At 52.5% G+C, this 13,454-nt stretch overlaps 4 protein-coding genes across 4 annotated transcripts; 3 read left to right on the plus strand and 1 right to left on the minus strand.

The window, feature by feature from the left end:
* Positions 1 to 303: 303 nt before the first annotated feature.
* Positions 304 to 3,630, plus strand: N7443_001223 (putative regulator of nonsense transcripts; the record flags this gene model as incomplete). The annotated part of the gene is made up of 2 exons (XM_056881279.1): positions 304 to 539; positions 594 to 3,630. The coding sequence occupies 2 exons, from the start codon at positions 304 to 306 to the stop codon at positions 3,628 to 3,630; spliced, it is 3,273 nt and encodes a 1,090-aa protein (XP_056746517.1).
* A 1,331-nt stretch (positions 3,631 to 4,961) lies between these two features.
* Positions 4,962 to 5,882, plus strand: N7443_001224 (alpha/beta fold hydrolase; the record flags this gene model as incomplete). Its single annotated transcript, XM_056881280.1, has 1 exon — positions 4,962 to 5,882. One exon carries the CDS (start codon positions 4,962 to 4,964, stop codon positions 5,880 to 5,882), a length of 921 nt encoding a protein of 306 aa, XP_056746518.1.
* Positions 5,883 to 6,876: 994 nt separating this feature from the next.
* On the plus strand, positions 6,877 to 7,769 carry N7443_001225 (putative C2H2 transcription factor; the record flags this gene model as incomplete). The annotated part of the gene is made up of 2 exons (XM_056881281.1): positions 6,877 to 7,139; positions 7,199 to 7,769. The coding sequence occupies 2 exons, from the start codon at positions 6,877 to 6,879 to the stop codon at positions 7,767 to 7,769; spliced, it is 834 nt and encodes a 277-aa protein (XP_056746519.1).
* Positions 7,770 to 8,864: 1,095 nt separating this feature from the next.
* Positions 8,865 to 13,382, minus strand: N7443_001226 (ribosome biogenesis protein URB2; the record flags this gene model as incomplete). The annotated part of the gene is made up of 2 exons (XM_056881282.1): positions 8,865 to 13,298; positions 13,365 to 13,382. 2 exons carry the CDS (start codon positions 13,380 to 13,382, stop codon positions 8,865 to 8,867), a joined length of 4,452 nt encoding a protein of 1,483 aa, XP_056746520.1.
* Between the last annotated feature and the right edge of the window lie 72 nt (positions 13,383 to 13,454).

The following is a 13,454-nucleotide window of genomic DNA, read 5'->3' on the forward strand; positions in this document are numbered from 1 at the left end:
TTCCACTCTCTTTAGTCGGTCTTTTGTGACAAAGAGCTGGATTGGTGAGTATCCTGCTGCCATTTATCTCTGGCTATTCTAACGCATCTCGTCCTTGCAGATCATCGTGCCTTTTGCCCCCCCTCAGGCACACACTTCGGGCGATCGAAGAACCGCACAGGAGGACTGCATTGTTCTCTACGCTCTTTATTACGGCCTGAACTTCTTTCTAGTTAAACCCGCATGTTTGGCACTAAGGGACTACGCTTGTGATTTAACCCCTCACCTTTGGCCCGTCGGTCACTTTACAAACCCGCTTTAATCATGGACAACTATCCTCCGGGTCTGGCAGATGATGCCTCGGTGATGGCAGAGCTGGATGACCACCCCTCGAGTGCTCTTGGCCGAGCTCAACCTCGACAGCATGATGATGAAGATGACGGATCTGAGTACATGGAGGACGACGATTTGGAGAGCACCGTCGGTGGCCCAGCAAACGGAAACCAAAAGGGCCGCGGACATTCGGAAGAAGACAAGGAGCTTCCTGCTCATGCGTGCGCGTAAGTATTCATCGCCGACTTCCTATACGCTTTACTAACTGAGAGATTTTCTAGGTATTGTGGCATCCATAACCCCAGCAGCGTTGTGAAATGTCTTTCGTGCAACAAGTGGTTCTGCAGCGCGCGTGGCAACACATCCTCTTCGCATATCGTCAATCATCTTGTCCGTGCTCGTCACAAGGAAGTCCAGCTGCACCCTGCCTCGTCCCTCGGTGATACCATCCTCGAATGCTACAATTGCGGCACAAAGAACGTCTTCCTACTTGGTTTCATTCCTGCAAAGTCGGATACAGTCGTTGTTCTCCTCTGCCGACAGCCATGCGCCGCTATGCCATCTTCGAAGGATATGAACTGGGATACTTCTCGCTGGCAGCCGCTGATCGAGGACCGCTCCTTCCTGCCGTGGCTCGTTGGTGCACCCACTGATCAAGAACAGCTCCGCGCTCGCCACCTTAGTCCTCAGCTAATTGCGAAGCTGGAGGAAATGTGGAAGGAGAACTCCCAAGCAACTTTGGAAGATTTGGAGAAAGCTACGGCCGTGGATGATGAACCTGCGCCAGTCCTCTTGCGCTACGACGATGCTTTCCAATACCAGAACATTTTCGGCCCTCTTGTCAAGATTGAGGCGGACTACGACCGCAAATTGAAAGAATCCCAGTCGCAGGATGGCCTGATTGTGCGCTGGGATCTCGGTCTTAACAACAAACACCTGGCAAGCTTCGTTCTCCCAAAACTTGAACTTGGAGATGTGAAGTTGGCTGTCGGTGATGAGATGCGCTTAAAGTACAACGGTGAACTGCGCTCCAAATGGGAAGGAGTTGGTTATGTCATCAAAATCCCTAACAACCAGTCTGACGAAGTCACCATTGAATTGCGCTCCAAGGGCGACCACAAGTCGGTGCCGACCGAATGCACCCACAACTTCACCGCGGACTATGTTTGGAAGTCTACCTCCTTCGATCGCATGCAATTTGCCATGAAGACCTTCGCTGTGGATGAGATGAGTGTTTCGGGCTACATCTTCCACCGTCTTCTAGGCCACGAAGTTGCCGCGGCCCCTATGAAGACTCAAATTCCCAAGAAATACAGTGTCCCCGGTCTCCCAGATCTGAACAGTAGTCAAATCAATGCTGTGAAGAGCGTTCTGCAGCGCCCATTGAGCTTGATTCAAGGTCCTCCTGGTACCGGTAAGACAGTGACTTCGGCCACTATCATCTACCATCTTGCCAAGCTCAACGGTGGACAGGTGTTGGTGTGTGCTCCATCCAACGTTGCGGTCGATCAGCTTTGTGAGCGCATACACCGTACCGGCCTCAAGACAGTACGAGTAACTGCCAAGTCTCGCGAGGATGTTGAATCCCCTGTTGGTTTCCTTTCTCTGCATGAACAAGTGCGCATGAACGATAGCAATGTCGAACTTGCAAAGCTCAACCTGCTGAAGGGTGAACTGGGCGAATTGTCTAGTCAGGATGAAAAGCGCCTGAAGCAGCTGACTCGGTCCGCTGAGCGCGAGATTTTGAACAACGCGGATGTTATCTGCTGCACCTGTGTTGGCGCGGGTGATCCTCGCCTTGCCAAATTCAAGTTCCGTACGGTTCTGATTGACGAGTCTACTCAGTCTGCGGAGCCAGAGTGCATGATCCCCCTTGTTCTCGGCTGCAAGCAGGTCGTGCTGGTTGGTGACCACCAGCAGCTTGGCCCTGTCATCATGAATAAGAAGGCAGCCAAGGCAGGTCTGAACCAGTCTCTCTTCGAGCGTCTAGTTATCCTGGGATGCGCACCAATTCGTCTGAACGTCCAGTATCGTATGCATCCGTGTCTCTCTGAGTTCCCATCGAACATGTTTTACGAGGGCTCTCTGCAGAATGGTATCACGATCCAGGATCGCCTTCGCCGTGATGTGGACTTCCCATGGCCTGTGCTTGACATGCCTATGATGTTCTGGTCGAACTTAGGCAATGAGGAAATCTCCGCCTCTGGTACCTCGTACCTCAACCGTACCGAAGCCACAAATGTCGAGAAGATTGTTACCCGTTTCTTCAAGGCTGGTGTTCAGCCCAGGGACATTGGTATCATCACTCCGTACGAGGGACAGCGAAGCTACATCGTCAGTTCCATGCAGGCCAATGGCACCTTCAAGAAGGAGCACTACAAAGAAATTGAAGTGGCATCAGTGGACGCGTTCCAGGGCAGAGAGAAGGACTACATTATTCTGTCTTGTGTTCGTTCCAACGACCACCAGGGCATTGGTTTCTTGAGCGATCCCCGTCGTCTCAACGTGGCTCTTACTCGAGCTCGTTATGGTCTAGTTATTCTCGGTAACCCGAAGGTCCTGTCCAAGCACCCCTTGTGGAACTGCCTCTTGCAGCACTTCAAAGAGGCGCATTGTCTCGTTGAGGGACCTTTGTCTAACCTGCAGGAGTCTCTGATTCAGTTCAGCAGGCCCAAGCAGGCTTATCGGGGTCCCCAGCGCTTCCAGATGTCGTTCAATCAAGCTTCTAACGCTTCTAGCGGCACCACGAACGGCCGAAATGGTCACCGCAACGAGTATCATGACTCAGGCTCCGTGGTTGGCTACATCCCCGACGACGTGTCTTCGGTCCACTCTTCTGCTTTAGGCGGTGTTGGCCTTCCGTCCGGATACCCACCGATGTTCCAGAACTTTGCTGACCAGTGGCCCTCGATCTCTGGCGGTCGCCGTCCCAATGGCGGACGTGCCAAAGGCGCCCCTAGCGTTGCTGGGGAGTCCGTTGCCGCTACCGAGTCTGACATCAACGGAAGCATCGCTGACGGACGTAGCGTCGACCAAGGTGGCGTTAGCCTCACTGATACCCTCAACCGCCTGAGCATCCACGACATGAACAAGCAGCCTAGTCTCAGCCAGTCTGACCGTCTGAAGCGCTACGTGGAGTCTGGTGGACGTGAACCTTATCGGCCTGGCGTCCCCGACAACGGTAGCATCTTCGGAGGTAGCTCTGCCAGTCTTCGCGTCACTCCTCGCGGCCCTCCGGGCCACAACATTCACGACGATGATGACGCGCGCAGTGTTTCCACTGCGTTCGCTAGCCAGGTCGGCGGAAACTATGATTGAGTGGCACGCACAACATACGTTGTATGCTAGGGCCCTCTCCAACAGATTTGCCCCTTTCTATCATAGCGGTGAAGCAGTCTCGAACGACATGTCAGAGTTCCTTCCACCAGCGTCTTACCCGTCCGTCTTTTCACATCGATCGGGAGATCAGATCTGTGAGGCTAGGGTCGATCCGCTACTCTCGGGGCGCTTGAGTTCTTCCGAACTGCCTGTCGAGGTCGTACGCCCCTCACTCTGAAGAAGCGTTCCTCGTGGCCTTACAACATCATCATCATCGCCGTGGTATTCTTTATCATGCGTTGTCAGCGGGCTTTGCTTGACTGGAATTGGCCTTCAGGTATTCTTTCCAGGATACAAGCCTGAAAAGGTAATTGCTAGTCATCGATCTTCGGCCCCAATGAGTCCAGTATCAAATTACCGGGCAGCCTTTAGAGTTTACCCTTTGCCACCTGGGCTCGATCCCTCCCAGCGGTCTTTCTCTCAGACGTCTAGCTATTTTGTTGCTTTGAATCGAGACTATTATGCCTATTGAATTGCTGTTCATGTAAACTTGTAGTCTTTTGTTTTTTTCCTATAGAAAGAGTTCGACTTAGACTGTAGAATGGCCCATAAGTAGTGATTAGTCGGGAAGGGCAAGAAAGGTATAAAAAGATGGACCAAGGATTTCCCAGATTTTGGGGGGGGTTGACAAACTTTCTCCTACTTCAGCACGCGAACACTCTTCTAAGACCCTGCTGGGTCAGTACTGTTGCATATTTGAATTGAGTTCAAGATGATGGAGTATACCCAAGTTTATGGTCATCAGCCAAAAGGCTCTGGTTCGAGACCACATCGTGTTCCCGAGCCTAGGAAAGCACCACAAGCTCCCATGTAAGAAAAAGCCATAGAACCGAGCAGTCATTCCTAGATACACCATCGAACTACTCACATGTAACTGCATACATTCTGCATTCCAGAGAGCCGAATGAGCATTAGGCGATAACCTATAAACTATCATGCAGATTACTCTCTACACACCACTAACGATCGGTTTAGCTAGGACCTTCTCGGCCTCTTTCCCGTGATTGATCTTTCTCCAAATGATCGATACAATCCCAAAGACCTATCTATCTTAATTTGCTCAATATCCGAATATCCTATTCTGAGACTCAAAGAGTAAACCCAATTTTCCACCTAGACCAACTAGTATTTCTGCCTCCGCGCCCCGCGCCCCGCTAGATCTATAGTGTACCAGAAATAGACCATCTCACTTCCCGCTTCACTCGCCCTACGAAGAAGGCCCAAAAATGGAAATACAGCCGCCATGCCGGTCTGCACCCGCAGGATCAGCCATGATCTCCATAGGCACGCACCGCTTATACACCTCAATCTGTGGACCTCCTCGTAAACCAAAGGACCCACTAATCATTATGATCGCTGGTGCAGGCGACGTCGCATCATCCTACACAGCCCTGGTTTCCCTCGTCTCGCGGAAATCTCGGGTCTTACTATACGATCGCTCGGGACTCGGGCATAGTGAGCCCGGTCCAGGACGGCGTGTGGCCGTGAACCATGCGCGGGAACTACACAACCTGCTCGATGCGATGGGGTTGAAAGCACCATTTTTACTAGTTGCGCACTCTTACGGGGCTATTGTTGCCCGCGAATTTCTCCACTTGTATGCTGACGAGATTGTCGGCATGGTTCTGGCTGATGGGGCGACGGAGAGGCAATGTGATTATTTCATCATTCCTGATGAGAATATCATCGCGGTACTCGGTGATTTGAAATGGGCACACGTTACTGGTCTACGAGAGGATTCACGGTTATCCCGGGATGAGTGGCGAGAGCGAGCGATTGATATTGCTCGTGGTGTGGCGGCTGCACAGGCGGAGGCAGACTCTTATGTGGAGGTCTGTCGCACACTGGCAGAGAAACAACAATTGCAGCGTCAAGCGATGGGGAACAAGCCGTTGAGTGTGATTCGCTGTAACGGTGCAAGGGACTATGAGCGGATCTATGACAAGGGTGTGGCGGCTGGGAATGGAACAGCTCAGCAGAGACAGGCATTTCGTGTGCTTTTGGATCAGTGGGATACTATCGATCAGGAGCTGAAAGAGGAGCAGCTGAAGCTGTCATCAAACACAAAGCTGGTGCATTTGCCCGACTGTGGACATAATGTCCATCTGATTCGCCCTGACGTGGTTACGGAGGAAATCGAGTGGGTGCTGGACCAGCTGCATAGCCCAGATCGGGAAGATACGAAGCTCTAGAAAAATTTCCTTATTTGTTGTCAAAGTACTATTCTGTGATTTTGGATCGCCCCGCGCTACTGTAGTTTAATGAGCAGATCTTTCGAATCTTGTGGCCTGTTTTGAGTCCAACGGTTGAACTATACTCACAGCCACCATTATGTGTTTCTAGAACATGCAACGCGTCTTTGACTATGAATAGATAGCATAGCCTGGATATTTGCAAGTAACCTGCACTGGGTCCATGTGTTGCATACCGCCAGCAGAAAGCACCCACACAAGAGGGTCAATATTGTGCAGCCTAAGTACGGCCTCACTCGAGCCCTACGATGCTGACATAACACACGTGACTGGACGATCCGCATCCCGTGACTTCACCGCCACAGGGATTTGTCAGTGGCGATTAACATCGGAAGTTGGGAGAGTTGCTGCCTGACTCAGAAAAGACTGGGTACCTAATGCACAGTTGCGGAAAACAGGCAGACCCGGCGTATCCATATGTTCTCATTGGTAAATTTGGACCTATGAGTCATGGTAGCGTCGGAGTCGGTGGCCAAAACGCGGTGTTGTCAGGCTTGACAGTGGATCAAGAGTATAAGATCATGGCCTGTCCCTGCATAGTATGGCAAAGATTTTCAGGTATCTGCAGGTCAGCTCGGCAACGCCGCGACAAAAGAAGAGAAGCTCGGAGAAGCGCGTCTGCAGCAGAGTTAGGAGCGCCTGCGCCACAGTGGCGGAAAGCCGGAATCAGCGCTCGCGTATAAAAGGAAGCCGCAGGTGCCGAATTTTTCAGGTTCCAAGGCATCCTCCTTTCTTCCATCTACAATCTACATCTACTTCAACTGTCGCATCGCCATTTCTTCCCCCCCCCACTTTTTTGATCACCAGATCCCTCTTTCTACTTCTATCTCCACCCTGTATCTTTGTCAGTGTGGGCTTGACTGATCTTTGACGCGTCCTGCTGGTATCTTCATTCCATCACAAACCCCCTCAGCTAGTGTGGGGTCGACGCGATATGGGAGACGGATCTGACTATCCTAGTCCCCGAAGTGAAGCTCCGCACGGGGCTACTGCTGCCTCTGCCCTTGCCTCTGCTACAGAGACTCTGTCCTCAATTGCCAGAATGAATGAGTCCATGAGCTACATAGAGGGCACGCGCCCGCGCCTCTCCGTCCGACGCGCCCGCGATCCCCCCAAGAACCCCGAAGGCCAGATTTACTGCGACCATCCGGATTGCCAGAATGCGCCCCCTACCTTCCGCCGTCCTTGTGAATGGAAGTAAGTTGACCTCACCGTCGCTATCGCGCTCAATGCTCAATGCTAACTTGATTCGCTAGCAAACATATGGACAAACACGATCGCCCCTACAAATGTTTCGAACCCGGCTGCGACAAGATTCAAGGCTTCACCTATTCGGGTGGTCTCTTGCGCCACCAGCGCGAGGTCCACAAGAAGAATACTGACGCTAAGAAGCCTTTGATGTGTCCCTATACCGATTGTAACCGAAGCACCGGCAACGGGTTCACGCGCCAGGAGAACCTTCGAGAACATCTTCGACGTCGCCACATGCATGCTGACGATGGAACCCCCCAAGTCATGGTCGATTTGCCCTGGGAACGTGCCAATGAGCTGGAAGGCCTCCGGGCCAACTCACTTCCCGCCACCGGCATCAAGCGCAAGCATGACTCGCCCAACGGCGACCTTCCTGAGTCAGATGAGGCCGGCCCTGAGCTCCACAATGAGGTCAAGCGACTGCGCCGCGAGGTCCAGGAGAAGGATCGCCGCCTGGAAGAACTAGAGCGCATTGTCGCCGGCCTGCAGCAGGCCATTCCCCAGCAGCCCGGACACGCCGAGTCCCAGTCCATCTCGTTGCCCCCCATGCCCGAGCCTGCCGCTCCCCAAGTTTGATGTCAACAATACCGAATCAATACTGATTCTCTTCTCTACAACTTGATTTACTTGCATTCTGTTGGCGTTCACAAAATGGTCTCGAATATGTTTCCACTTTCCTCCTGTTTCTGCATCTGCACTCGGCTATGTTGGGTGGTTTCATCTCAGTGTGCCACGTCAATGAGCTGAACCGGGTACTATGGCGTTTTGCTTGACAGTGCGATGAGCCAGGCGGTGTTCTCTTTTCCAGTGCCTCGAGGGTTTTACGCCTCATATACCCCGGCGTCTGTTGCGATTCTGTCGCCGTCTCCAATGTCGTGCCCCATCTACTTATCTTCATCTTTTAAACAATCTTCCAGTAGGATATTCTAATGTATCTTCTTATCGCTACATTTGTGATTTTACGTATCTTATCATCAGAAATTGAATGGCCAAGTTACCCCCGTACGAGCAGAATGGTAGCAGGCCTAAATTTGTAACGCATCTCCCATTTACCTTCGTGGCTTGACCACCTGTCCAGCTAGCCGCTTGGAAGTTGAATAGGACGCCAATCCTTGAAAGGTCCTGATCTCGGCGTGATTTATGATAGCGGAGGGTGGGCGGTCCTCTCCGGTAAGCCAATCTCGAGTGAAGGCTTTTACTCTTTTTCGCAGAGGCGTGAAATGGCATTTTGGATTGTAGGATATCTTGGGTGCTGTATACTTCGTCTTGGCATCCGCGATGCCTTCCTCAGGCTGCAACATCAGCCACACTCACGCCTGAGGCCTCAACCCCGTTTTATCATTTTAGTTCGAGCCGCTAGCGGCTCCCCGAACCATCTAGGCACGCGAGACCATGAGTCGTGCCACGAGGCTGCGGATACGAATGACTCATATAGACATAAGATGACCCCCATGCTGACAGCCGTGATGGGGCCGGGTCCGGATTTAATGCGTGGATCATGGATCTCGGCCTTACGGAATTAAAGTTGACTAGAAGTCTGAGTACGGCTTAGAAATACCATAAGGTTTTGGAGATGATAGAATCATCATGCAATTCAGGGATATCATAAGTCCTAATAAATGAAAAGTATACTGTACACCGACACCGGGTAACATGCAAGAGACATCTGGATCACGCCTTATTCCACTTTCCGAACTTTACGTAGTCATCGTACAGCGATTTGAATACAGCGCGGCCTGACATATCCAGTGCGGCATTGAGAGCGCGCATTGATTCCTTGGACATCACGTCCAGTGCAGCGTAAAGACCAGGCATCAGCGCGGCCTTGACGTCCGGTTGGAGCGCTGCGTTGAGAGATACTCTGGTGTATGCCGTGACGACGTACTGCAGGTATTGACCCGCGATGCGCTTCGCCTTCTTAGTTTCGTCGGTGAGGGCTTCGCGAGACGCGCCGGCCTGGGGGCGGAGCACGGCGGAGACAGTGGGGTCGCAAAGGGAAGTGAGGAGGCGAGTATAGTGGGCGGTGTCCGAGGCACTGAGTGGGGCAAGCCAGAAGGGATGCGAGAGGCTGGTTTGTGTCTTCGTCCGAGACCGCTTGCGTGAGGTTGCGAACAGACAGGATAAAAGGCGCTGCATGGCGTTGACCACGAGGTGGAAGCGACCGCCAATCTTGAGGCGTTGCAGTCCCAGGACGAGTCCCATCAGGCGGCAGAGACGCGTGTAGATGGCAGGAGCGTATTCGGGGGAGATGCGGGGGCCGACCTTAGAGGCACACGATCCGATGGACGTCAGGATACCATCCACGTTGCACTGCCCCAGACTGCGGGTGTGAGTGCGTAACAGAAGAGACAGGCACTCGGCCATCAAGCAGAACTGGGTGATGGAGGTGCATTTAGGAAGAGCAGTTGTAAGATCAAGGCCGAGCTGGGACAGCTCTTGGGCTGCTGAGCTTTCCTTGTCATCGATTGGAGGAAGCGAGACCAGAGCTAGGTAGATAACCAGCAATGTGTAACCGGCATTGTCACCAGTGAAGCCGAGCTCCCGAACTTCACGGATTGCTTGGCTGATCTTCTCCGGTGCCATAGAACGGAAACGTTCGGTAGTGGCCCGCATGAATAGCTGCTGGTCTTCAGCGTAGAGTGACTGCAGCGTCAGAGTCTCGGCGCACTTCAATACCGGCTTTGTGATGTTCTTCTCGGGTCCCTTGCTGGCAAGGAGACGGCGACGAATCAACCTAGATGGGGCTGAGTCGATAGACATCTCCATGTAGTGCTCAATCTTGGACAAAAACTTCTCCACCTCAATGTTGTTCGTCACCAGGTCCTCAAAGTCCTCCAGAGCATCGATGGTCTTGATAAGGGTAATGGTTTCCTCCAACTTATGCTTCTTGCACTGCTCCTTAACAGACTTCATGTCCGCCAGAATCAGACCGAACACACGTTCGCGACAGGCGGCCAGCTCATCTTCCTGGAATGCCTCGTGCAGTTGTTTACGGTGGCTCCACAGCTCTGACAAGGTCAGACGGAGGAGGAAGTCGGCCATGGACTTCCGATCAATTTGTCGCAACTTGGACGCCTGCTTGGATGTTCTCGCAAACACCTTCTTGGTCATTTCGATCCGGTTGTCCTCTTTCAACACCAATAACTTAGCAATGACCGCACGGTGGAAGCTCCGGAAGGCTTTCATGATCTGAAGATCCACCTCCGTACCCTGAAGATTGATAGCTCGGGCAACAGTGGAGACCGGTTCCCATTCGGCCGTCACGATTGCATCACACTTGGGCATGGCCGCCAGCTTCGCCATCATAGTCAATAGACCGACAGTGAGTTCCGGAGAACTATCTTGATGGAGCAGAATACTGTGGAATTTGTTCAGAATGGCTGTCCGGAGACCACGAGTGATCAAAGCGGTCGGGATTCTCTGCATGCTCTCTACGCAGAGATGACGGTTGTGATGGTCGTTCTCAATAGTCTGGTTTAGAATCTGTACCAAGTCTGAGACAATGAACGGTACGCTGAGCAAGTATTCATGACACACAACGCTCGCCCACGCCTGAAGGAACCGCGCGTCATCAGCGATGGCCTCAAGAGGCGGCGACGATGTCCGGTATTGAACAGCGGCCATGGAAAGAATATGCTCGAGCTGACGAGAGCGTTTCTCCGAGGGAACATGCTCCCAGGCCTCTGGCACCCTCACAAGAGCCATGAAGTAAGCCAAGCAAAGAGTCGTTGAAGAGGTCAATGTATCAATTCGGCCATCCCAGGGAGATTTCATGGACTTTTTAGCACTTTCCGTCGAAACAGATACAATAAAGTCTGTGACACGCTTGGAGACATCGGTGAATGCCTCCAGCTGTTCAACGGAGGGCTTGCCCTTGACAGCTATCAAGGCATACCGATAGGCCTCCCAGGCCTCGAGCGCGGCAAGAGGGATGCCGTCCAAGTTCTTATGATTGCGACGAATCATTCCTGCGACAGAGCCTAGTAGAGGGTTGACTGCCCGAGCAAGCTTGCCATCCGTTGCCAATGTGTTGTTCTCGAGAAGAACTCGCACAAATCGCCACAAGCGCCAACGCCAGTGGAGGGTCTTCTTTGAGGACAGTGTAACTGACAGTGTCTCAATGAGAGTAATCAGGGTTTCCTCAAGGTCGTCCGCAGCCAATGCTCTTCCTCGGAAGCCAGCCTCCATGAGAACGAATTCGGCATACGACTCAGAAGACTCAGAGACCGTACCATTGTCAGCCCGGAGCTTTGCGGCAGCAGAGCGCGCCTGTTCCGCAAGACTGGTGCCAGTGAGCGAAGTTCGCATCAACTCGCTGTAGGCATCACATAAATCATCGTCTTCCCAAACCGAAAACTTTGACAGACTGTCGTCTTGCGTACGAGCGTCCTCCAACTTAATCAGCTGGCTGCGCCATACGTCCATGAAAGTTGTCAGGTCTCTCGCTGCCGCAAAGCCTCGCATGAGGGGAATGGCGACTTCATTTTTGATGATGTTGTATTTTTGTGACTTCGTGGGGAAGTCTTGGTGCCATTGGAGCATGATCTTCTCAAGCAATGCGTCCAGAAGCTTGCGGGAATCAGATAGGCCAGAGTTTGGCAGGAAAATATCGACACCCAGACTGATGGCCAAAGCAGTCACATTCCATTGGACTTGGTCCAGTCCTTCCTCGTAGAGGCCAGTAAAACGAGCATGGGTGAGAACAGTGTGCAAAGAAAGGCCCACGTTGCGGGCAAGAGCCACTCGAAGAAGCTCTTCCAGAACCGAGACGAAGCGAGTAGAATGGGTGTCAGGGTCCTCTTCCTTTGCTGTGGTATAAGCCAATTCTGCGACGGCCACAAACAATGTCTCCAGCCAGGGACCTTCGTGGGTCTGTCGACGGTAGATGTCTCTTGGGACCGCCCGAACTGCATTATCGAACAACTCGGGGAGAAGCTCAATCGATTGCCACGAGGAATGGAAAGATGCGTCCTTGGATTCACCCGGAGACATTTGGATAACCGAAGATTCGCGGATGATTGGCTTGAAGGCATCCGTCACTGGCTGAACAGGGCTCCAATCTGGCTCTTCCTTGGAGTAGTCAATACCGGAGCCACCACGCTCGAAGAACGCCTCACGGGCTGGAAGGAGCACGTGAAGTGCAAGAATTCGCTCAATCGCATGAAGAAGATGAGCTCTCTCATCAGTATCGAGCTTAGTATCTCGGAGACAGAGTTGAAGCCGCAGCCCGTGGGCGAAACAGGAATTTGCAAAAGCTTCATTGCTTGTCTTGTTGTGGGTATCATCCTCGCGGAAAGATCTTGACTCCCACAGCTCTAGAATTGCCGGGAGCACGAAGATCAAGTGCTGTAGATCGGTCGTTTTGCCAGCCTGGGAGAACTGCGTGATAGCCACGGCAGCCACTTGGAAGGACCTGCCCAACAATCGAGCCACGGTAGCCGGCTCGCCTCTCAATGTCAGCTTCAGGTGCGAATTGGCGTTTTCGTCCGTTCCAAGGGTTTGCTGTGCCAGGGTCACGACCCCATACAGGCAATCAAGAACGCGGATAAAGGCGAGGAAGCACGAGGCGGGATTCTGTGGCTGTTCGTCCACTTCCATAGCATCCCCGCTATTCTCGGGAGCCACCCTCTTCCTCTTTGTTCCCTTGGAACTTTTTTGGTCCTCTTGAGCCGGAGAGCTGGCCAGTGTATGGCTCGAGTCGGAGTCGAAATTGGCAATTGATTGCCCTCTTCCCACCGTCGCAAAGATGTCGGCTTCTAGGTCCGCAACGGTATCACACAGAATAGAGAGGAATTTTTGCTCTTTCAAAGTTGTCGCCAGGTTCTTTGGGGGAATCACGTCGATGAGCTGTCGGAGCAAAAGGAAGGATGCCGGCTCCACGCGATAGTTCTTGCCATTTTTCAGTCGCTTCAGTAGCCATCGGAGCGCCCATTCGGCCTTTGGAGTCGCGCTCAGTTGCATTGTCCCATTGCGGCGAGTCTCCGGGTGACTTTCACAAAGCGTCAAATCCACGCCGAGAATCTTCGCTGCTTCATGTAGTTGAGCACTTGGTGAATCACCGCCCTTCTCGAGGCGGAGAAGCGCCTCTTGCGACGCGCCCGAGCGCTGTTGAAGGACTTTGTTAGATATTGTAGACGATCACAGGGTTGTCTCGGTATAATTCAGACTTACCTCCGCAATGAAAGGCATTCTAAAACCAGGCGGTTTGTCGTGAGGGGTTTGGGTGTACAAGAAAAAAAAAAGAGACCAAAGAGACCAAAG

This window comes from Penicillium atrosanguineum (genome assembly GCF_028827265.1).
Source record: "Penicillium atrosanguineum strain IBT 20685 chromosome Unknown utg000001l_segment0_segment0, whole genome shotgun sequence".
NCBI lineage: Eukaryota > Fungi > Ascomycota > Eurotiomycetes > Eurotiales > Aspergillaceae > Penicillium > Penicillium atrosanguineum.